We start from the raw sequence: 24,434 nt of genomic DNA, 5'->3' as shown, positions 1-24,434 counted from the left end.
GATTCCGCAAAAAAACTACCGCTCGGCTTTGGCTACCTGAATGATGTTGCGGGCGGCTTTTTTTGTTTTGTTTTGTTTGTTTCTTCCTCCCGGACAGGATTCAAAGCGCTCTTCTCGTCGGATTTCGAGAGGGAATCACCGCCAACCGATCGAACCCGCTTCCCGCTGGGAGCTGCTGGGTTCAGTGCAGAAGGGGCAGGGCAGGCACGGGATGGTGGTAGAGAGAAAGGCAGCAAGAAGCGTGATTAGTGTAGCGCGGTCTGTGCCGCAACATCGCAGCAGTAAGCAGTAACGGCGTTGCCTAATGCTGCTCCTACCAACGGTCAGGGGTTGCTAAGGTGCCGGAAAGCGAATCCGGTTCGAAGGATCAAATATGTTGAGCCATCGATAGGGATCTTTCATAGACTGTACAGATTAAATAGATGTGATTTCTAGGCTAAAAATTGATTTGAAACCCCCGCTTTGAGGGATTTGATTGGGTATTCGAGCAACTGATAAAGATCGGGTTCGAAGGACCATTTTGGCCACACTATCTCTCTCGATGCAGATTCCGGTTCAATAGGAATCTGGTTTCAAGGACCGTGTTTTAGGCTTAATGGTTCATCCAATACGATAAATCTTGTTCCACGTAAGGACTAACTTTCAACAATTGATCCTAGGCTATGATCGATTGAACATTTGCAGTGATTTAACGCAATGCAACGCCATTGTTTACTTTTTCTTTACCTAAATTAACTTCATTGCCTTTCAGTTTAGTGGAAAATCTACCGGAAATGTCGCAATACAGCAAAACTGCGTAAAAATGTTGAAATTACAAACAACAAAAACTAAATTCCTTATATTTAAAATACCCAAACATAATTTGCTCCCCTAAAAAAACTCCCACTTGCCGAACCCTGGTGAATTCTTCGCCCACTGCCCAACGTTTTGTGCGCCTCACAATCCCGCTAATGGTGATTTTGCCGATGGGCCTTCTCTTTAGATGATTTTTGTTTTTCATCTCCTGCTCCTTTTGCTCTTCCTTCTCCCGTGCCTTCCCTTTTGCCCTTCTGACCACGGCCCAACGGGTGGTAGACGAGATTTAGGAGCGATCAACAAGTTAGGCTGACGAAGAAGGTGAAGATATTCACAGCTTCTTCAGCACGACCCTGTTACGACCCTGTTTGCGTTGCATTATGACCCACTTTATCGAGCGAATAAGCCAATTCCAACCTCACGGGGAGGGAAATATAGTTTAAAACATTTAAGAGTGCTCCATCTCACGTTCCATCCCACAAAGAGTCAGCCAAACTGATAAGAATTGCAAGGGTCGTCTCTTTACACAAAAACAAACCGTGTGCTTGTTTTATTTTGCACAAAGAAATACCTACGATCCCAAAGATGCATAATGCATCCCACATACACATACACACACACAGAGACGCGTTAAGCTGCATGCACACACCACTACAAGCCCTTCCCACACAAACACAGCAGCAACAAAGAGCAGCGGGCTATACGGAAGGAACTATATTACAAACCTTAATTGTTTATTTTCTGCTGCACCAGCACCACCTCTCTTCTGGGTGGGGCGGCCGTGTCTGCATCATCCGCTCGTCCCCATCCCTTGGAGCGGGGGGGAGGGGGAGGAGTTGGGCGATTGTCTCATCAAAACTGGGGAGGGTGTGGAGGAAGTTCGAAGCGTTCGGCGAGGGTAACATCATCAACAAAAACCGTTGGCGCACACCAATATAGCAAACAAAAAATCAACAAATTCACACACTCGCACCCATACAAACACAGGTACAGAGCGTACACACTTTCTTCTTCCGCGAACGTGTTTTTTTTCTGCGTGTCGTTTCAGTTTCACTACGATGCAACACGATTACGGGTGGGGTTGGGAATGAGGGAAGGGGGGTGAGGGGGTTTAAACGCTGCACACACAATCAATCACACACTTCCCACATCGCTCTGCCCCGTTCGGCCAAACAAAAACCTGGCGTATTACTATTGTTTGTGCTCGTTCGCGACGAAGAGTAGGCTCTGGTGGTGGAGGTTACTGGCTAGGGCGGAAAACATGTTGCCGTCGCCGCCTGCTGTTGGTGTGTTGTGTGGAAATTATGCACACGACGCCGAAATGATTAAATCGCCCGCTCACACACAGAGCGCGAGGCCAAAATATATGATAATGCTGCCGTCGCTGTTTGTATTGGTGCGGCGCGCTCGTACACTGCCACGCGATCGTGCTCTCCTCCCCCTTCACTATCATCTCACACCTCCCCCCTGAGCATAAATTCCACAGACGCTTCACCGTTTGTTTATGGTAAAAAAAAAAGGTTGACAGGAATGTTTGGTTATTGGACAAAAAGAACTCCGAGTGGGGTGGGTTGTAGTAGGTGAGAGGTGAAAGGAATGGCTGGAAACCGCACGACTGGAATCTTGTTTTCTATGCGTAGAAATACACACACACACACACGCACACAAGCAAGCGCGCCCGCTCACTCCTTCGCATACACACACACACACACGGGCGCACAAAACGGTATTCTCTCGGCGCTGTGTACACGAGAGGCTGCTGTCACATCACAATACTTCAATGCTTGCTTCTTCTTTTTACTGTAATCTATGCTTTTCTGATGCTTTAACACCACCCCAAACAGCAAACAGGTTTTGGCACAACGTTTAAAATATTTACAGAACAATTGAAAGACAAAACACTCCAAACACACACACACAAGTACAAACAGAAACACAACCACAACGACTCCTCCTCCCCCTCTCTTTGGGGGGGGGACTGGTGTGACGGCGACCCCCCCAGGCGAGTGGGCTGTCGACGGAAAGTGCTTGGGTGGCACACAGTGTGAAGAATGTTTTCGCTGACTAATAACTAATCCTGCCTTAGAACGCACACGCACACACACAAACGTTGTCGTTTGTTCAATTTACACGGGGGAGGTGGGTATCACACAAGAAAGAACCAAAAAAAAAAAACATTACACGTACAATTGAACCAAGCAATATCAACTTGTTTCGACGCTGAATGTAAAAATTCACACACACACGCACGCAGCTGAGCATGGGATGCACAATAACGGCACGCTCGGGACCAGTGACACGCAAAACTTACGATGCGGATGGCGGCCAGCCAACACACTCACGCGACGAGTGGAAAATTCGGAGTTCGATTCGTCGCGGCTTGCTTGCTGCTTTGCTGCTGATTTGTTGGCTTCCTATGCCCAAGTAGCGTGTCTGCGAACCCGAGGAGCGTTTTGACAACTGTGATGCTGCCAGGAGGTGAATCAGGCTGCGGTTACCCACTGCACCCGGGTCGCCATATTTGATGAGTCTCGTTTGACGTTGAAAGTTCAATTTCACTTTTGCTTGTTTTTATTGCAAAATTTGAATTTTTTGTACGTTCATCTTATATAATTGAAGCATCTTTTGCACAATAATAGAGATGTCATGAGGATGGTTTCCAAATAAACATTGTCACGGAAGAAATTTACGTTAATTTTGAACCAACCTCTCGCTGTAGCGTTCAACCCGTACGCTTGACAGCTGAGTTTGACGTTCCCGTCGTGGGCAAGAAAATACAACACAGCGCTTCCGCTGTCAAGCAACCATGTTTATACATTGTGCGATGTAAACAACGCACCACCAGCAGCACAAGGAAAAGCAGCACAAAACCGTCGAGCATTCCTGTGCGATTGCGGAAAAACGCTTACACCAGCAAAGTGTATGGCCTCACGCGATCGTGGACGCGTGTGTGCATTGTGAAACTGTACGAATGCGCGGTCAGTCTGCTGCCGTAATCCTTCCGGTAAACGTAACACAATAGGGGAGAAATCGAGCAGGAAAACGTGTAGTGAGAGAGTCCAGAACCCCCGCCACCATGAAGGACGATATTATCTACCTGGTGCTGCTCGGGTCGTGCATCGGATTCGGTCAGTTTTATCGCAAGTTCACCGACCCCGAGCAGCGAAAGCTCGTGGGCACCGGGGTGGGGCTGCTGGTGGTGCTGTCCGTCAGCGGCAGCCACATGCTGCACATGCTGTTCTGTTATCTCGTGAGTGCACTGCTGATAATCTATGCTAGCCGAAAGTAAGCGCCACTTTGCTCTTTGCCACCGTTACCAACCAGACGAGATTTCAATCGGCGTCAGCCTTTACGTAATGATGCATTTACTTTGTTTCTTTTCCTTCCCCTCCCCCCTCTAGAGTGTGTCATCTGGCGTGCTTTGGCTTCATGTTCGGCTATCTGTTCTTCTTCCGGTCGCTGTCGTTCCTGGGGTACGATGCACCGCCCGGCCACACGAACATGATACAGATGATACTGACGCTCAAGCTCGTTGGATTAGCGTTCGAGGTGAACAATGCGCACACCAAGTCTAAGACGGTGGCGGATGGTCAGAAGGACACGGCGGCGGTCGCACAACCATCCCTGACCGAAGCTGACCGGGCGCTGCTGAAGCTCAGCATGCTGGACATATTCCATTACAGCTTCAATTACGTCGGCGTGCTGACCGGACCGTACATCACGTTCAAAACGTACCGTGACGCCATGTACCTGCCGTTCAGCGGGAAGGCGGACTGCATCGGGGCGACGGTTGACAAGCTGAAGGTTATCCCACTGTACGCGGGCCTGTTTCTGCTCGTGTCGTACATCTGGCCGCTGCAGGTAAGGAAGCCATTTCGCCCTCCACCTTTAATCCGTCGCTAATCGCTTTAAACTCGTTTGTAACCCGCACCCTCTGGTTTGCTGCAGTACGCAACCAGCGCCGAGTTCTACGAGGAGCGCTCCTTCCTCTACCGGCTGATGTACGTGTGGCCGACGTTCTTCATCTTCCGCATGCGCATCTACACCGGCATACTGCTGAGCGAGTGCGTCTGCACGATGGCGGGCGTCGGTGCGTACCCGAAGCTGGCCGGCAGCAAACCGGGCCACGGTCCGAGCAGGGACGACTACACCATCACCGCAACGGATGATAGCGCCCCGCTGGAGTACGACTTTGAAACGGTGCGCAACATCGACGTCATCAACACGGAGCGCTGCTGGACGTTCCGCGAGGCGATGAAGTACTGGAACATGTGCGTCCAGTACTGGATGGCGATGTACGTGTACAAGCGCTTCCCGAGCAAGAAGTACCGCACGCTCGTGACGCTCGCCGTGTCCGCCATCTGGCACGGGGTGTACGCGGGCTACTACTTCTGCATCTGCGGCGCCCCGTTCTATCTGCCGATCGAGGATCTGTACGTGAAGCTGTTCCTCAAGGATGCGACGGGCCAGAAGCGCACGGTGCTGAACGTGCTGTGCTGGATCTCGAAGTTTTTCGCCTTCTCGTACCTGGGCATTGCTTTTCTGCTGCTGACGGTGGACAAAATTTGGTACTACTACAGCTCGGTGTACCATTTTGGGTACGTGCTGTGGATTGTGCTGTACGGGGCGGGTGTGCTGATAGCGAAGCAGCGAAAGGCTAACGCTAGGAGGGAGGCTAAGGTGGGGCAGGACGGCGCTAAGCAGGATTGAGCCGTATGGCCCCTTTTTTGGTTCTCATGACACACAGCAACTGCTAGACTCAAATTTGTTGCACCGAGCTGAAGGGAAGATGGCTTTATAACACACAAATTAAAGGTGTTCACGAGTTACGAAGAGAATAGACTTTATTAAGTTAGATGCTTCTAGTGATGTTGTTTGCGGGTAAATGTTTCGTTTTTACATTAAAAATTTGTTAGTTAAATAAACTGGATTCTATTGCATGTTGTAGATGAGGTGTTAGCGCAGTTGGATTAAAATTTGAAATAGTCGAACGAGGCTTTAGAAAACATACGTACAAATTATATACAATGAATTGCATATATCTCACAGTTCTTACACTGAAATCAATTATAATGATGCTAATAAAAAAAGTTTTCATATTTCATTGAACTTGTGCTTCGTTTTTTTGTTAGTAACATCGGCAGCTCCACTGTCACAGATTTGTTCATCAGGCAACCGTTATTTTGAAACTTACTTTAGTTTTACGCTTTATTCAAATGAACCTTATCATGCTTAAAGTTAATTCTTACGATTTAATGCATGTACTGTTTGGATTTTAATAATAACTTCATCATTTTTGGATCGTAGAACTTCTAATTTCATTCCCACCATCAACGGCTTTTTTAAAAACGCAACGGGCGAAAACCCGACATAAAATCAGACGCTTCAAACGTCTTCGCCGTCGGACGCCTGAGCAGTCAAACTGACAGCTTCAGCCGCTCTTGCCCCCCCTCCCTTTCCCTATTTCTTCTACACGAGCTGTCAAAGCCAATTTTCCAATTCGTTGTAAATTTACGCTGTGTGTGTACGCTGCTGCGAAACTGATTCCACTTTTTACGGGGTGCGCTGCAAATGGAAAATCGGTGGCAATAAAGTGTACAATCGCAAGTAAGCTGGTTCCGATTGGCGAACGGATTGGGGTGGAAAATTGATGTGCCTCACGCACGGGAAGGAGGAACAGACACACATACACACACGCACAGACACACGCTGTACTCCCGTGCCTTGGAAGTGAGAGAAAAGCGACAACCGTGAAAGTGAAAATTTCCCTGCAACCTCGTGCCCGTCGCCGTGCCTTCCCAGCTGCTCGCAGGTGCGTTCGCTGTGCTGGCCGTTCGTGTGGCTGACACAGGGCACACACATACACACACTGCGTGAGCGTGTGAAGTGAAAATCCATCCAGTGGTGTGATTTGCCCTCGGAATCCAGGAAAAGAAGCAAGATCAAACTGTCTGGGATGTTGATTAGGAAGCAACTTGAACGCACACACACACGCGCGCGTTTGCCAGCAGTGCGCTAGAATTTGCTATGTGGCGAGCGACGAGAGGAAAAGAAGAGCTGTGTGCTGTGCCTAGAACCGACGCGTTTCCGACAGTCGATCGATGTTCAGAAGCGTTTCGTAACCAGCAAAAGTGCGATTACGCGGCTCTGGCCGATGTGTTTGCTCACTAAAAAAAACTCAGGAGGAATAGTTTAACCAGGAGGAGTTGTAGGGCAAGCGGAAAGAGAAGGCACAACTCCCAGTGGCATTTAGCATCACGGACTCTTCTCAATCGAATCGCGCTGGTGGAAGATGCAGTCGTCCCGCACCACTGCAAACCCAGCAACAACAAAGGTGCACACTACACACACACACACTCCCGGAGAGCGCAATCGATGACGTTGAGAGGAGTGGAGCAAGCGAACATAGCAACCCATGAAACGAACCGCACGCAACCCCCTCACCATCATCATCGTCATCGTCAGCCTCCCTCTCAACTTCATCATCATCATCATTCCGCGACGTCAAAGTGAAAGAAGAAAGAGACGCGCGCGATCCAGTCGTGGCCGTCGTGGTCGTGGTCGTCGTCGCGTGTGTGTGCAGTTTCACTTTCCCTTTTTTGAAAAGACTTTTATTTTTTATTGACATACCTTAGAGAGTGTGAGCTGGCGTGCCTGTGTGTGTCTGTCTCTGTGTAGCCTTCTGGTGTAGGTTGCTGTGATTGTTGCACTGTGGCTGCCAGCAACACCATCCAGCCAGCCAGCCAGCAGCAACAGTCGTCATCGATCAATATTTTTTTCTTTCTTTTGGCTACAACAACGGTCTATTTGTTTGTTTTGTACCCCACAGTGAACGATTTTTTTCTCCAGAAAAATAGCTTAATAATTCGTTTTGTTTTACATTTCCAGTTTCTAGTGTAGGTGTATTTCGTAGTGAAGTTTTTGAAGTGTGTGTCTCTCTAATGCAAGCAAACGGTGTTGTGGGGGCCCAATTTTGACTCGGCTTGAAAGGTGGAAAATCCGTTTTTTGTATGGCAAGTGAGAAGTGAAGGTGGTTTTTTTTTTGGGCGATTCCGACGCGTTGCAGTTCATCCCAACAACAAGTGTCACAAATGTTACCTGTGTAAACAATAGTGGCGCGAGAGTGTGGTTCCGGTCGCTGCAAACCTGCCATGAAGCTTGTGTAGAATTGTGCTTTTGTTTCAATCTCCACACACACACACACACACACACACACACACACACAAACCAAAATCTCAAGTCAGAGCCACATTGCCCCGGCAAGTGTTCCATTGTTGTTCCTGCTTTTTGCGCTACATTCTTTGCCACCTGTGCGACCACCAGCAGCAGCAGGAGCCGTCGCAGAGCAGCAGCCCGTGTCGCAAACGAACGATGGACGAAAAGAAACCAATTCCGACGCCACCCGGTGGCAATGGGGCGGCCACCGTTGCCGCCGACCAGGACGGGGACGAGAAACGTGTCGGCTGTGCGCACTACAAGCGGCGGGCCAAATTTGTGGTAAGTGCTCTATTTGCAATCCGGGAACCCGGAACACCAGGAACCAGGCTTCACACTTCCCCGTGTTGCACTCACACACACGGGGAGCCGCAAAGGAAGCCAAGGTTATCGTGAGCCGCCGCCGAGCGCGCCGCACACCGAAGAAAGCACAGAAGAAACGTGAGAGCGAAAGTAGCGAAAACCGGCCCCCCGGTATGGCAGGCCAGCGAGCCGTCCGTCCAGAGCCAGTTCATTCACTTTCTTTCAGCCACCGCGGCGATGTACAGGAGATGTACGGCCGCCACATACACACGTAGACGTTGGCGGCAATGCGGATCAAAACTGTAACGAAGTTTTGCCTTTTTCCGTATTTTTTTATGTTTTTTTGCATATCTTTCTGTGTGTGTGTGTGTTTCTGTGCTGTGGCGCATTTTCTCATTACCCTTGGATAATAAGATGATAATTTATGATTTGAGTGGAGCAAAAATCACTTTCACCATCCCGTAGCAGCAGGCGGCGGCGGTGGCACAACCAACACACACACACACACACCGGTCGCGATCGCGGAGATCGCAGCACGCGCTGCTAGGTTTTTTATTGTCGGTCTGACCGTTTTTGCGGCATTGCCCTTTCCCCTACCCGAGCTTATGATTAATCTCCAATCTGTCTCATGCAGACAAAGCTATGCTATAAACCCCCCCTCCCTCTGCATGCTAATAGTTGGAATGAATTTAAATTTTCCTTTACCCACTTTCAGACACCATGCTGCAACAAATTCTACATGTGTCGATACTGTCACGACGAGAACGAAACGCACTTTTTCAACCGGAAAACGGTGACGGAGCTGATCTGCACCGAGTGCGACACCCGGCAGCGTGTGCAGGCGGAGTGTGAAAAGTGTGGCGTACGGTTCGGGCGGGTAAGTATTGTTTTGGAAGGGTCGTTGTTTCTACTGGGCTGGGTTTTTGGTATCTCAGTGTCGAGGTCAGGGTGAAGGTGGAAATTAAAGCGTTAGCTTGGGGCTAAGGAATATCTGGATTAGTGATGCGAAAAATGAAGATTTCGTCGGAATCGATTTCGGCTAGCTCCGAACTTTTCTGGAATCGATTCCGGAATCAACTCTGAAATAGATCCCAGGATCGGCTCCGGAAATGGGTACCGGAATCGGTTCCGGAATTAGCTTTAAAATCAGAATTGCCTTCGAAACGGAGTCTGTTCCGGCATCCTCATAAGAATAGACGTTTGGATCATATAATGATCCTATGTATTGATAGCCGCAATGAATTATAATTTACTAGTAAATGATCCATTCTCATGGAGATTCCCGGACTGATTTCGCTTCTGAAACTTCTTATTTTAATTCAAGAACTAATTCTCACTTCGGAGCTAATTCTCATTCCGGAGCTAATTCCTGATTCCGAAGTCTGAAGTCTGAAGTCAATCCTGATTTGATTACCGGAGCAAATTGCGATTCCCAGGTCGATTCCGATTCCGGAGTCGATTCCGATGCTCGAATCGACTCTGGAATCGGCTCCGAAATTGACTCCGGAATCGACTCCGCAATCGAAATCGGTTCCAGCATCGGAATCGGCTCGGAAATTGATTCCGAACATGAAATCGGAATCGGGTAGGTCCGATTCCGTGCTCCCACCACAAATCTGGATTGCACTTAATCGATATAAGATACAGGGTTTTCCAGGAGTTCTCATAGCCGTGGAACTCTTTCTTCCCGAATTGACTCTTTCTTCTCGAATTGACTCTTTCTTCCCGAATGTAATGTAACGTTATGGAAATTGGACTCTATTGCACTCTTGTTGTATAAATCCCATAGGTATTTTAAAGGAGCCTGTCCAAATAGGGTGCTATAGCGTCCAATTTCCATCGTATGTAGTTCACTTCCCAATCAGAAAGAGTCAAGGGAGTGCCCCACCACTATGAGAAACCCCCGTGGAAAACCCTGTAAGCGTGTATAAACCAAAGAAATACAAGCAAATAGACTTAAATTATATCAAAACCTTTTTGAGCTTACAGCGTAAGTAGGTCAAGCGAATTCGACCTGGAAGTATGCAATTTTAAAGATAAAATAAACAAATTAGCTCATTATCAATAGCATGTTACTAATGTTCAATTATTGATTAAAGCGCAAGTTAGATCAGAAAAAAAACATATAAATCATTAAGCTAATAATAAACAGGGAAAATGCCACTTTTAAAAGATCGATGTTTTAATCCACAAAACGGTGATAAACCCTTTGAAATCCATTGCAAACCTTCTCTTAATTTCAACAGTACACATGCCTGGTGTGCAATCTGTTCGACGACGAGGACCGCAATCAGTATCACTGTGATGGGTGCGGCATCTGCCGCGTCGGTGGCCGCGGACGGTTCTTTCATTGTGAGGTTTGCAATATGTGTTTACCGCTGCAGCTAAAGTACGACGGCCATAGGGTAAGTTTGCGGCTGGAAATTGACGTGAAAACGCCTGTGAAAGCAAGTAAAAATGTATTTATATTCGTTTCACCGCTTTCAGTGCGTGGAAAATGTGTCCCGATCCAACTGTCCCGTGTGTCTGGACGATATACACACTTCCCGCATACCGTGCCACATTCCGGACTGTGGCCACCTGCTTCATCGAACGTGCTTTGAAGAGCTGGTAAGTGGGTTTGCTCGCCAAAATGCAATTTTGAATCCTAATAATCGCGTTTTTTTTTTTGTTCTTTACTTTGCTCGATAACGCAGCTTTCGTCCGGCCATTATGCTTGCCCCACCTGCCAGACCTCGATGATGGACATGAACCAGCTGTGGGAGTATCTGGACGCGGAGGTGGCCGCCACACCCATGCCAAAGGAGTACGCGAACTATTTCGTGGACATTCTGTGCAAAGATTGCCACAAGGTGAGTGTGCGCGAACGGTTTCGTTGTGAAGCTCGCTTATACAATGCAATTCTTGCAGGAGTCAACGGTAAAGTTCCACGTCGTTGGGCTGAAGTGTACCCACTGCGGTGCGTACAACACCTGCCGGACCAAGACGAAAAACATGAACGGGTGCAACAGCACGCCGCCACCCGGCGGCAGCAGCTCGGCCGGGGCAAGCAGTGCGGCGGGTGGTACGGCCCAGTCGAACCAAGCTGCCGAAACGACGACCCCCTGGATACGGATGGTGCCGCTGTCGATGGTGGAATCGGACGATAATGCCATCGATGACAGTGCCATCGATGACAGCGCCATTGACGACAGTGAAGATGGTAAGTTCGTCACTGTATGCCGAATTGATCGAGAAAATAATTAATTTCCCTTACTTTTTTTGTGCAGAACGACTCGTGGATCGCCTTGACACCTACCTGCAGCAGGTAACGCCCGGGGGTGATGATGGCGCTAGCACGTCGGCCGCTTCGTCCTCCTCTTCGAACTCTTCGTCCGGCTCCTCCTCCTCGTCCTCGTCTTCCGTTCCGTCCTCCTCGACGATGGTCAGCACGGTATCGGTTGGGCAGCAGCAGCAGCAGCACCGGCCAGCGCACCGATTGAACAACGGCACCAGCAACGGAAGCAGAAGTGACGCGTGCAGTTCGTCCGGGCTTGGCATTTCTTACCCACGGCACGGTGGCCAACCGGCCAGTGGCAGCAGCAGCAGCAGCAGCAGCAGTAACGGTAGCAGTAGCATCAATAGTAGCAACGTCAATGGCACCCTGCCGGCAGCAGTGAGCAGCAGTAATGGACGGACGGACGTAGCAGGCTCCTCGTCGGCGTCCTCCTCCTCCTCATCCTCCTCCCCGGTCCGTGACGACGATCGTTCCACGTTCGATAATAGCAATAGTACTAGCGATGGTGGTGCAGCTCAAATCTGAAAGCAGGACGCAGCGGACGCAGTGCGGGCTGAAGTGTGTAATCGTCCTTTCGTTCTGGGTCGGAATATCTGAATGTGATCCTTGTTGTGTGCGAGTGTATGTGCACGTGCTCGCGTGCTTGCGTGTGTAGTAGATAACTTCCTAGTAAGGGGGAAAAGAGCAGCAGCAGTAGGGCAACCGCGTTTCCTTGGTGATGATGATGATGCTGGTGATGTTGGTGATGCGTCTGGTCAGGTGTGGCGAAAAGAAGAAAGCACTAACCAAGTGCAGACAAAAAAACACACTACTACAGCGCAGTGCAGCGTGTGTGTAAAAGTATTTATCTTTCCGTTTTGTGAAGTCTCCGCGCTAAAACTCTGCCACAAGGACGGTGTTTCCATTCCATCATTCGCGCGAAAGCGTTGCGGCGAATAACCCGTACGTTGTGTTCATTATCCTTATTTTTTTTCTTTCCTTTTTTTGAACCGGTTTAATGCCGTTGATTTCGGTTAGGCTTTAGTTGTGTACCGCTCCGTGTAAAATAGCTAATTAATGGTAACAAAAGAAAAGAAACGTAGCCATTAGAGCAATGGACAGCACACGCGGAAGCGTTCTCTGCCCTGTGGTGCTGTGTAATGATGGCGAAGAAATGGAATGACGCGGTTAGAATTAACCTTAGATCTGTAGGTAGTATTCTATTTTTTTTTTGTTTATTTGCTTTTTCGGGACTGGAAAGGCGGCACAACTGCTGGATAGGTGGCAGCATTACGGGGAACAGCGTTTTCCGCTATTATTCTCAAGCTGTTATCTTGTACATTTTACACTCTCTTCTTATTTTCTCTTATTTAGGTGAATTGCTTTTGCTGTAGGCTGGTAGTTTTCAACTCTGTACATAGGTGTAGTTACGTTACGAATCTTTATCTAGACTTTATTTATGTTTTTCTTTTCCTTCGTGACACCTCGTCAGTTGGTAGAGGCGTTTTCTGTTAGTCTGTTTTGCACTGTTTTGTAAATCCTATTTTTCCTCCCTCTCTATCTCTCTCGCTCTGTTAAGTAGATTTTATGCTCCACTATTTTCTTCAATCTAGCTGAATTTGTGTTGTTTTATGTGTTGTTTTTCCTCCCCGTTCTGTTTTGTGCCCCCTCGCAAACGTGCTCTTATAGCTTCCACGTACAGCATCACCAATCTTAGAGCGGCGCAAAAGCGGCGTGTTTTGTAGCGTGTTTGTGATGGATTGAACTCGTTTCGTATATCGAAAACCATACCAGTAGCTGAGTCTCACAAGTCGCCGATAGTTAGCCGATCGTTACGTGCGTTTAGACGGGAGACTTGTAGTTAGTACGATAGAATGAAAATTGGATGGAACTTGCCATCCCCAATAGCCCTCAAACAAAATCGCTGCAAGCTTGCCTTGGAGACGTAACATAAACATGAGGCAAACAGGGTGTTTTGATGCTAAACTGTTTCAATTTTTTATTGAGTGACCAGAAAAATGCGCTGTTTTATCTCTTTCTCTCTCTCTTTATCCATTCTCGTTGTACGATCAACTAAAAGAGCCAGTATGGTTTCAGAATTTCAGTGCAAATGCGTTGCGAAGATCTTTTGCTAGTTCAAAGAACAAAATAACGAAAAAAAACGTGCTGCAATAGTAATAGTACTCCGTGTATCGAGTTAAATTCTCCCACTGAAATTGCTAACTAAAAACAAAAGACCACTCAAAACAACACTGTTAACGTACTTGTAGTGAATGCTATTTATTGTATCGATCGAGCCAACTACTGCTACTGTGCAGCGCTCCATTTCGTTCCCAGTTTCCACTCCACTCTGCAAAGAGCGACACATAACAGTAATAGTAATAGTGGGGGCTATCCTGAGAGTTTGGGCATTACGGGTGGGCAGCATTTTATTCAGTCGTCCAACCCTTTGTATGGTGCCAGACACCCTAACCGGACATATTATAGACAGCAACACAACTCTCTCCGGCTCTCTTCAAATCGATGCGATCGAGAGACCGCACAGACAATGCATGCGTATTACACTAATGACACATAGCAAATAGTAGATTATTCAAACAAACAAAACAAACAAAACAACTCATACCACATACTGGAACTCTGGATTAATGCATTAGCAAAAGACAAGTCACGATGTAATAGAAAATATAAAAAAAAGTATCCAATCATGCGTAACGTTTCTGTTTTTTTCCCCCCGCACCATTTTCACGTGGCAAACGCGGTACCGCGCCCTGTATAAAGAAAAATCGAGAAACATACATATAAAATCAACTCCGTCAACAGATAATCATCAATTACCTACCCATTCAGTCTGAGGATAAAGAGAAACCCCTTGCAACAACAAACAAAAATGCCCTGAAAATGCTTGCAAACGATGTAGAAAAAAAAACATAAAATAATGAAAGACTAAAAACGCGACATTCAACTTAGATTTGTTGTAGAAGATGTAAAATGTATCTCCCGTATCGTAGGAATTCAAAAATAAACGAACCCTCTTCGCGTGTAGGAAAGATTTGGTCTCTGAAGCAAGCGTGAAGTATAGGGGAAGAGAAATAATAGGAAGGAAAAATTTAGAAAAAAAAACAAAAAAGAAGAAAAACAGGAATCGGCACATGAAAAGTGTAAAACACACACATGAATTTAACACAGTTTAGAATTATGAAAAGAAAAAAAGAGAAGAAAACGCGCACGAAAAGCAAATAAAGGTAAGCAAACAAACAAGCAAAAAAACATAGAAATGGATGGTGGCATTACCAAGTGCGAATGCAAATTACTACAATTACATACTACTAATAGACGTTAACGTTGCGCTGGCAGTTTGAACAGTAAAGTACTAATATAATTACTAAAACCATCTTGTGGTATACAAAGCTAGTAAAAAAAACAGAAAGGAAAAGGAACATATACGGTCGTAACAAGGAAATGCGTTGGCGTGTGTGTGTTTTTTTTTTTGCTCCAAATTGCGTATTCCACAATAAAAACAAACACATACACATTTCACCATCGTTTGAACTAATAGTAAAGCAATGGTGTCCATTATTTTCCCCGCAACCGAGTACTTGTCATCATGAGAACGAACGATTAGTTTATAGTGTTTTCTTAAGTTAGTGTTGCTTTTTCTTTTCTATTACTTTTTATTTTATTTTTTATTTTCATTTAAAATCGAACAGAAATCCACAAATCTTTCTTGCATTACCGTTGGTTCGGTTTTTTGTACGCGGTAGCCCTGTGGGCTTGTAAGCTGATACGCTCTCGTTAACTTCTACCGTACGTTAAGGTTAACGTTTGCATTAAAAAAATTGACAACAATAGTCGACTTTTCATGGGGTTATCCTTCAGCCGTACTAACAACACGTTAATCTCACTTTCAATAATAGTATCTCAAGGGTCAGGAGACAAAATTTGACACCTCTATCAGATGAACTCTAACCGTGATGGCTAAACGAGTGAAGCTACTTCGTTCAAGAGCGTGCGCGATCAAAGAACGGCACCCTGTAGCGTCTAAAACGGACTCCGTGCGGCAGTTTGTGGACGTCGTATTAGCCTGTTCCGGTATCTACGTCATCTTGGCACTATTAGACAACATTTAGAGCATTGAAAATAAAGCCCAGTTCCGAATGGCCGACGACTCTGAGCAACAATAATCTTCAAATGATGCGAACAATGAAGTCCAAGGGACCGAAAGTCGCTTGATCGCTGTGATCGTTTGACCAGGGAGGTCAATGCAACCGACCAAACAGTGAAATATTACCTGTGAAACATGGAAAACCGCATCAGAAATCGCGTCCACTGGCTTCCCAGCGGCAAGCAATGATGCCAAAACTAAACGCGATCATTTTACTCGGTTCTCCGTGGGGTTTCTCATAGTTGAGGGTCACTTCCTTGACTCTTTCTTATCGGGAAGTGAACTAGTGATGTGCTGTATGGAGCGCACTCACGACTCCGATCCCACTCCGACTATTGTAAGTCCGATTCCGACTCCGGCAAAATGGAACCACTAGATCCGCCCGGAGTCGAAGTCGTCCAGAGTCGTCCGGAGTCGTTTGGAGGCGTTCGGAGTCGTCGGAGTCGTTCAGAGTCGTCCGGAGTCGTCCGGAATCGGAGTTGGTCGGAGTCAACAGGAGCCGTGTGATCAGACATTTCCTTTCGCTGTGTTTTTTTGTCTTCCAATTTGCGCATCCACTACCTATACAAGCCGAGCTCAACCGACTCCAGAGGACTCCGAACGCCTCCAAACGACTTCGGGCGACACCGGACGATTCCATGTGACTCCGGATATTGCAGCGCGAACCTACTTTCCGGAGTCGACTCCGAATTTATTCGAGTCGGATCGGAGTCGACTCCGGATTTTTGCCAACTTTATCATTAAAGTGAACTACGTATGTTGGAAATTAGACTAAATGGTACTCTTTTTGGACAAGCTCCTTGGAAATTCCTATTGGATTTGTCCAACGTTCTATTCGGGTGTAAGAAAGAGTCAATAAAGTAAGTGTCCCACAGCTATGAGAACTCCTGGACAAGCCTGTAGGTGAATTTGCAGGAGGACATCAACCATTTTTCGCGAAAACTGAGGCTGAGAAACTGAGCCGAAAAAAGTCCTTTTCTTTAATGCAAACGTTACACGACAAACAACTACTACCGTACTCTGGGCACTGCGTAGGACTGTACGCGTACAGACCCCTTATCTCACACAAAATGGGGTGGCTGTCTTTTTTTTTATATATATTTTTTTAGAAAAAGTTTTCCACTTTTTAGTGCAAAAATTCCGCTGCCGGGATGCACTACTGAAACCGATAAAGAGACGCTACACTCTACACATGTTCTAAACACTCGTTCATTTGCAGGTAACGAACGGCGGGGATGCTGCTGCTGCACGGTGGCTCAAACCATTGAGTATGGGAGAAAATGAACCTAAAATTCCAAAGGACGATGGAACACACGATCAACATTCAAATTGGACACTGGACAAGCAGACGCAACACCTACAACGGAGGTGAGTTAGGTTACGAGGCGCGTGGAGGTCGATACCTACAAAAACACCGAAAATCGCTACTCCATTGCAGCTACACTGAGGAACTGAAAACTGGGGACATCTATCTCTACCTGGTAGTGTAGTGGCGAAATCTTTGGCACGTTCGGGGCTGTCCCTAAGGTCTCTCTGAAACATTCACACACACACACACACACACACACACACACACACACACACACACACACACACACACACACACACACACACACACACACACACACACACACACACACACACACACACACACACACACACACACATACACACTCATGCTTCCTGTTTGTGTTCTTTTAATTAGTTTGACCCGTCCTGAGATGGCTGGATCCAGCTTCTCTATCGCTCGTTTCGTTTAAAGCTCTGCAGGCAGCGGACGAATTGAACGTAAACACGTGGGTGGTGTCGGTATCGGGTGTGTATTTGTCGCCCCCCTACCCCCCCCCCCCCCCCGCTCAGAAATGTCCTCAAGCCTCTTCAAACCTTCCTCTATTCGGTGCTGCAACCTTGTACAATCTTGTTTACTCTTGAACCTTTCTATTCTTGGTGAACTCTCTCCTTTCTCTACCGGTACATTTGGGGGAGGTAATCCTTTTCTTCACCTGTTTCTGGAGGAGTCTTTTCTTAACAACAAAACGCTTGCCTGCGCCCTGGTTTGCTAACCGTTTTTGGCCGCTCGTTCGTTGTTGTTCTGAATTTTGTTGTGCCTTTTTCACTCTCTACTTGAGCGCCATCCATTTCTTCTTTACCATGGATCCAGAAGGTTCTGCTGCTTTTGGGGGTGGTGGTGGTGGGTGGTTTGGAAAAAAGGGACCATAACGAACGTCGGTGGAGACCAGAAAAGTGTCCTTCAAAGCTACCTTCCAACCCCAATTCCCCAATCCATCCTTAAATGTTTCGTTTTTCCCTTTTTTGCTTTTCTTTTCCAGTTCTCAGGTTGCCAGACAAGGGTGCAGGGGTTTGTTGACACGCTTTTGGCTCGCTTTGTCCGACCGGAATATGTCCGAAATGACCTGCGCTTTCTTGCGTGTACCGGTCCGTAGTAGGTGTGGCACATGTGCGTGTGTCTGTGTGCATTAACCCAGTCCCAGCCCGCACTACTTCCGGTACCGCTGGAGCTCATGCCTGGCTTCCATTGAGGTTTTTGCACCATTCTGGCCACTGCTACTACTGCCACTTGCCGCTCCACCACCACCACCACCGTCCATTGATGAGGAAGGGGTGGGATTGATACCACCACCACCTCCGAGCACGGCCGCCGCCGATTGTCGCCGGTTGTTGCGCTCGACCGCTTTGGCCGATATTTGCTGCGAGCTGCGGACGACGGTCAGGTAGACGGGACGGTAGAGCGGTGCCAGATCCCGGTGCTCGTTGTCGCTCACATTGCACCCATCGTACACCTCGCCGAGCAGGAACTCGGGCCCAATGTAGGTGCCACCCTCGACGTGATCGATCGCCACATCTGGAAGTGGAGTTGGAAAGCAAAGGAAGCGAAAAGAGAATGAGAGGGAACGTGTTTTATGTGTTGCCTTTTTTTCGGTGCGCTCACGCGTGTGTGTGTTTCGGGATATCCGGGGAAAAAGGGACACCCATGGACTGTTTAGACAAAATGGCACCGAATGGGGGAATGGGGGTAGAAGGGTTCGAAAGCTTGATTTGCTATCAGTAAACGGGGTGTCGTACATCCTGCCGTTGGGCTTCCTAAACCCAAACGGTTTACAGTGACGGTTAGCAGTAAACGGGTACGGTTAACGTCGTAAAAGCCGTCGACTTTAATAGTAGTGATGTGGTGTGCTGTAGTATCACTCCCACTGCTGCTGCTGTTTGTCAATGAAATGAATGTGACGGCACGACGAAATTGACAACGGGAGCGGTCTGGGAGAGTGATTGTGGAAGGATCTTTTTTTTTCTATTTTCTGGTTTGTTCCCGCGTTTCGCACTTTAGGGGATTTTTGTCACACGTCATCGTCATGTGTCATCGTAAAAAAAATCCGGGTGTGTGTCACTTAGGTGGTCCCTTTTTGATACGTCCCTAGCGTTTTTTTGGGAACACTTTACCGTTTCGATGGTGTACTATATGCTGCACATTTGATTTGGATTGATTTGATAAGATTTACGGGCTTGATTTATTACTGCGTCTAAAGAATTGAAATTCACTTGATGCTTTGGTTTTACTAGACAGTTATGGAAAGCATTTGCAGCAATTTAAAACGCCTAAATGCATGCAATCTAGAACAATTGAGCTGAAATGTTGAGATATTTAGCATACTTTCCTTTTTTTTGCGTTTTGCTTCAATGGGGTCAATTTGTTCTGGCCTCACTTCAGGTAATTGCAGCAATTTAGGCGCACTTTAGCTTTATTTACTTCTAACACGCCTAGATGCATGCAATCTAACACACTCACAGCTTTATGTTGAGAAGCTCAACTCAAGTTATCAGTTATTTTACGATTTGCAAATCCATCGTCGTGTCATATATCTTTCGTTAACTTTAACTTACTATTGAATGCGATACAGGCGCTCATTTTGTTTAAATAACTTCAATACGCCTAAATGTGTTCAATATAGCACAGCTGCAGCTCAACGTTGAGATTTTTTAACATGAGCCACCGTTTTCTTTCGGCTCCACATCATCTAGTTAACTTAAATCAAATTAAGTAACGCCTAAATGTATGCAATCTTAAAAAAACAACAGCTTTATGGCTAGAAATTGTACTGGAAGCTCTCTATTCTTGTGATCATCATGTCAGTGAGATTCCGTTAACTTTAGTATACTTTTTCATGCAATTGCAGCAATTTAGGCGCTCAATCGATTCAAGTGATTGCCTTATAACGCCTTAAGGTATGGAACATGGCACAGGTGTAGATTTTGGTTGAGAATTATTGAGCAAAATACACGACTACTTCTTGCCCGTTCACTCTATTCGCACTTCACTCTACTGCCATCATCGTGTCAGTTAACTTTCGATCGGGATAATGAATACTTTATATCCACATTGGCCTTCTCGGCCGCTTCCACGCCGCTCCTGGTGCTCTCGTTCGACACACCGGATGTGTCATTGCCATGCTTCACTTTAGCGGTGCAATTTTCCAACCCACAGTAAGCACTCGCTCGCCCTGGTGGATAAGCTCGTCCCACCGGTTTTGCTTCTTTTTTCTCCCCCATATTTCAAAAGGTCACCGGGTTAACAGCGGCGCGGCGTTGTCATCATGATTTCCGGTACCTTGCAAAAGGGGGAAAGCAAGCAAGTGAAGCAACCACAAACGGTGGCGGGAAAGGGAATCTATATGCAGCAGCATGCATCCGGCGTGTGTCACGAAGCAAACGTGTTCGATTGCACTTCGGCATTTATCTTGCCATTTTGTTGTGGCGTAAGACAGGTTAAAGAGGGAAAGGGTGGGGAGGAAATGAAGGGGACAGCTGCCGATCAAACTTACCGTATCCTATGTGGGGTTGAAGATTGCTGTTCGGTATTCGGAACGGCACCGTGCCGATCGTGATGGGGAAGTTAATTTGCAAGTCGTCGCCTGATTTATCGAACTCCAGGCAGGCCTGCATGTGTATGTGTGTGTGTGTGTGTGTTTGTGTAGGAATGGAAAAGCAAAGTTGTTAGTTGTAGTTGCAAATATAAACGTATCAATTCGAAAACTGGGAGGAAAGGAAGATGGAAAAGCAGAAGTAAACCGAATTATGCAACTGGCGCAGCGGTGTGCGCTCAATTTACGATTGATTCTTGTTTGTGTTTTTGATTGGGAAGCTTCCAATGTGTGCATTTCGTGGAATATCATCCCACCTGCATCGCGCTAATCCGCTGAGTGCAATATTAATTAAACCACACGAAGCCCTTTTAAACGCCTAAATGTATGCAATCCGTAATGTTCGGTGTGTTCGGGAGAGGAACAGGATAGCGGACAGCTTGGTAGGTAACTGTCGTACGTGGTTTCATCACGTTAGGAGGTTAAAGGGGTGGTTTTGTAAGGTTGATTAGCTTGTAATCTGTTTGAGTGAATCAAATTGGTATAAATAATAGCGGCATTGATTGAAATTGGATAGCAAAACTTCTCGATCGTTAATATTCTATCGTAATTATTTTCTATTTAATTATTTAATTAAAATTTCTTGTTTCAGTGCGTTAGAAAATCGTAGACAGGATTTAAGCTGTTCGCTTGCACATTAATACATTGCATGCGTTTCTTGCACACGGCTCAGAGCAGTAATGAGCCGTAGCAGTAATGGTGGTACGTGACAGTTTGCGTTCAGAGCTCAGGCAGGCCGCGTAGCCAACCTGCTGGTGCTCGGTATTGCGGTTAGGTAGGCCGTTTAACCCGTGCACTCATTAGGAGCCGTGCAATAGGCAAAACGGGGCCACACTCACATGCACAACACTTACCACGAGTGTGTAGTAGATCTGTGCCAACCGGCAGACGCCCATCGTCGTGGTCGGCACGGTCGGGATGCGCAGGTTGGCGCAGGTGTCCTGCCGCTCGTTCGGCACCACCGTTTCGCCCTTGTACTCGAGCACCAGATGCTGTACCTCCTTCGTGACGCCGAGCACGCCCCGCTCGACGAAGAACTCGCAGTACTGCAGCAGGCGCACCTTCAGCTTGACTGCTTCCTCGCCCTGATTGTCGATGATCGATTTCAGCTTGAGCGTTTCACCGCAACAGAACGCCGTCCGGTCGAGGGAACAGCTTTTGGGGGAGAGAGAGAGAGAGAGAGAGAAAACAGGTTGTTTAGCAGCAGCGATTGCAGAAAATTAGAGGAGGTCAGGCAGGGCCAAGAATCGGGGTGTAACGGATTGGAAACGAGAGTAGAAAATGCTTACAACCACATCGGTATGTAACCGAACCACCATTACCAGGTGGCAGCAGGAGCAATGCGTAGGCAAAAGGGACAAAGGTGTGCGTAATCACTCTTAGCAAAGTTATGCCACACGAGTTCATTAACATAAAGAAGTGCATGATGGTGTGTGAAACGGTATGAAATCGTTACTGTGCTCCAATTAGTGGAACTCTTCGATATCGTTATTTTGCATGCGATAAAACTACTAACAATCTTTAAACAATCAAACACTTCTCCTGTAACGCTTCTTGTATTATAATTGCATAACTTTAGGCGTTATTTTCGGGCATCGTGCATCAAAATGAGTTTGAACAATTAAACTAGCAATTGTAACGCTCTAGTAACGCTGTTTACGATTCCAATTGCATACATTTAGGAGCAATTGTTAAGCAAATGAAAAACAAAGTTTTTTTATTATTTCATTTGCATATCATCTGGCGTACAATTTAAACCTTATAAGGTTGTTAAGTTTTTTGCATAAAAAAATTGTTAAAATCTTCAAAAAATGTGTAGAAGTTTTTTTTTCATACACACAATATTGCATTAAATATTCTTTTTCAAACTGGAATCACACGTCCACACGATTTGCGTCTTGGCTGGTTGAACAAACAGGAAAAAAATGGTCTCTCCAATTGGCATGCAAACAACAACCATCATTCTTATCCCTTCTCCTACCCTTCTGCCTACTGTCAACCGAACCAAGGTTCCATAAGAAATGCATAAAACGAAGAACGAACCAATCCGTGGCCTCTGGAATGCGATTATTTCCACCTCAAAAAGCATTTTGGGGAGGGCGAAACGGAAAGTGGGCGTAAGGTGATGGTGCCCTAAACCCCCCACCCCGTTAAAAGGACACCGAGGGAGGAAAAAAATGAAGAATGGGTGAAAAGTTTTGCACATTTTGAATGCTGGCCAAACTTCCCGTTTCACCAGTTTATGTTTGTGCAGGCAAGTATACAATCAGGATAAAAAAGAACATAGAATAAAACATTTGCAGCCGCTTTACGTACCTGAGCGTGACGGGTCCTTTGGCACAGCACAGGCAACACTTGACCTTCTTGTCCTGTCCCGAGACCGGTTTCTGGTGGGAGAAAGGGGGGAAGAAAGCAAGCAAAAACAAACAGATGACGCAGCGCCAAGGATAGTGGCCACCGAAATACTATATTTGGTAACGCTCCCAGAACTACTCGGCAGACGCTGTTCCAGCGCTGTCCCAGCGTTACCTTTCACTCACCAGATATTGCTCATCCATACAGTCTATGTGGGGGCCGATGATGGTGAAGTACTTGATTCCTTGCGGTGGTGAGGCGTACGGTATATCAATCGTCACCTAGCAGGAAGCAGCAACGAAGCGACAAACGAATGTAGGCCAGCGCGCGCGCGTGAGGATTGCATTGGAAATGGGACGAAGAAAGAAGGCAAAGAGCAGTGTTAGTTATACAGCTTAAGTGGGGCAACGATTATGGTGGAGGAAGGGCGTGTTCGATTTCGTCTCAATCATATCTCCTGCGGGACACCACGAGTCGCCAGTACGAGTGCGGTGTGGACTTTATTGAACCGGATGTACATTTGCTGCACGCATACACTCACACTCACTAAGCAAAACCGGGCGTTCCCGGCCAATATAGCGGCTGGCTGACAGGCACGAAACCTAACCCATATTTTGATGACATATTTCCTACCATGTATCACAAATATGTTTTTCCCCTAGCTTTTTCCCCACCCACGTCCCCCCCCCCATTTAGGTCCCAAATGGGGCCCATCTGCACGCAGTCCCAGCACCGAGAGCAGCACCGAATACAATTCCAGAGCAACCGGATTTGATGAATATTTCATCAGCTTTAAGCTATGCGCTCGTAGCACATGGTGATCGGAAAACTCCATTTGCTTCCACACGGGATATGGTGAAACATTCGATCCTAAGTGCCTTTCTCTCTCTCTCACATACACACACACACGCACGTGTTCAAGTGGTGTCTGATTTAATTGATTAATGGAAAAAGGATTTCCCTTTGCCCGCTAGGCCCACTAGGCGCGCTGGGCAAAGAGTTGTGGTGAGCCGTTTAGAATGTTTGGTGAACCGGGGTCTCAGGTCGGTTGGGGTTGGTTCGGTCGGTTTTCACAAAGATGATTTCCCATATCTCGACGCACTGCTTCTAATGGGTTTCCAATCAATCAGCGCATGGAATGTATAATAGAAATCGTTCGAGAGATGGTTGGTTGGGGCTCATTTATGTATAAATTAGAAGTTTAACGAGCAGCAGTGAGTGTATTGTAAATGATTTATGCCTAACATTTGCCCGGTTGGAGGCTCGCGCCCGCAGCCAGTTGCTTTGTAAAGTGAGGGTTGCTTTCGCAATGTTATGTCATGTTGATTGTATGTGGTGCGGTGTGGAAATTCAAGCGATCTCTTTTAACATTTTTATCTTAATTACCACCCTCTTCCATATCTGCTGC

At 46.8% G+C, this 24,434-nt stretch overlaps 4 protein-coding genes across 11 annotated transcripts in view; 2 read left to right on the top strand and 2 right to left on the bottom strand.

Moving 5' to 3' along the window:
* The window catches only part of LOC121596274 (rap guanine nucleotide exchange factor 2), a 41,341-nt gene extending 38,105 nt beyond the window's left edge, over positions 1-3,236 (bottom strand). For 4 of the 7 annotated variants that reach the window (XM_041921070.1, XM_041921067.1, XM_041921061.1 and 1 more), the window contains exon 1: positions 3,107-3,236. The gene's annotated coding sequence lies outside the window, so the exon portion shown is untranslated. Of the gene's footprint in view, positions 1-2,976 lie in introns of all 7 variants that reach the window. The other 3 variants (XM_041921063.1, XM_041921062.1, XM_041921064.1) reach the window with 3 other exon arrangements.
* Positions 3,237-3,598: 362 nt separating this feature from the next.
* LOC121597429 (lysophospholipid acyltransferase 7) lies at positions 3,599-5,904 on the top strand. The gene is made up of 3 exons (XM_041923165.1): positions 3,599-4,080; positions 4,197-4,656; positions 4,744-5,904. Exons 1-3 carry the CDS (start codon positions 3,872-3,874, stop codon positions 5,503-5,505), a joined length of 1,431 nt encoding a protein of 476 aa, XP_041779099.1. The 5' UTR covers positions 3,599-3,871; the 3' UTR covers positions 5,506-5,904.
* Positions 5,905-7,770: 1,866 nt separating this feature from the next.
* On the top strand, positions 7,771-15,109 carry LOC121596449. Its single transcript, XM_041921429.1, has 7 exons — positions 7,771-8,292; positions 9,029-9,190; positions 10,560-10,718; positions 10,801-10,923; positions 11,010-11,165; positions 11,224-11,515; positions 11,583-15,109. Exons 1-7 carry the CDS (start codon positions 8,167-8,169, stop codon positions 12,113-12,115), a joined length of 1,551 nt encoding a protein of 516 aa, XP_041777363.1. The 5' UTR covers positions 7,771-8,166; the 3' UTR covers positions 12,116-15,109.
* A 2,260-nt stretch (positions 15,110-17,369) lies between these two features.
* LOC121596944 (arrestin domain-containing protein 3-like) overlaps positions 17,370-24,434 on the bottom strand; it is a 35,132-nt gene continuing 28,067 nt past the window's right edge. For both annotated transcript variants that reach the window (XM_041922343.1, XM_041922344.1), the window contains 5 exons: positions 23,212-23,307; positions 22,988-23,058; positions 21,526-21,826; positions 20,573-20,687; positions 17,370-18,597 (listed from right to left, as the gene is read on the bottom strand). In XM_041922343.1, the coding sequence (XP_041778277.1) occupies positions 18,233-18,597; positions 20,573-20,687; positions 21,526-21,826; positions 22,988-23,058; positions 23,212-23,307 (948 nt within the window). In that variant the 3' untranslated portion in view covers positions 17,370-18,232. The remainder of the gene's footprint in view (positions 18,598-20,572; positions 20,688-21,525; positions 21,827-22,987; positions 23,059-23,211; positions 23,308-24,434) is intronic.

The sequence above is a fragment of the Anopheles merus genome, chromosome 3R (assembly GCF_017562075.2).
Source record: "Anopheles merus strain MAF chromosome 3R, AmerM5.1, whole genome shotgun sequence".
In the NCBI taxonomy this organism is placed as follows: Eukaryota; Metazoa; Arthropoda; class Insecta; order Diptera; family Culicidae; genus Anopheles; species Anopheles merus.
This window is presented reverse-complemented; position numbering and strand designations above follow the sequence as displayed.

What these genes read in the sequence shown, in the direction of transcription:
- LOC121597429 (XM_041923165.1), top strand. Translation starts at nt 3,872, where the DNA reads ATGAAGGACGATATTATCTACCTGGTGCTGCTCGGGTCGTGCATCGGA. An exon ending in ATAATCTATGCTAGCCGAAA is followed by an intron (nt 4,081 to 4,196) that starts GTAAGCGCCACT and finishes TCCCCCCTCTAG; the next exon opens with AGTGTGTCATCTGGCGTGCT. An exon ending in CGTACATCTGGCCGCTGCAG is followed by an intron (nt 4,657 to 4,743) that starts GTAAGGAAGCCA and finishes GGTTTGCTGCAG; the next exon opens with TACGCAACCAGCGCCGAGTT.
- LOC121596449 (XM_041921429.1), top strand. Translation starts at nt 8,167, where the DNA reads ATGGACGAAAAGAAACCAATTCCGACGCCACCCGGTGGCAATGGGGCG. An exon ending in AGCGGCGGGCCAAATTTGTG is followed by an intron (nt 8,293 to 9,028) that starts GTAAGTGCTCTA and finishes ACCCACTTTCAG; the next exon opens with ACACCATGCTGCAACAAATT. An exon ending in TAAAGTACGACGGCCATAGG is followed by an intron (nt 10,719 to 10,800) that starts GTAAGTTTGCGG and finishes CACCGCTTTCAG; the next exon opens with TGCGTGGAAAATGTGTCCCG.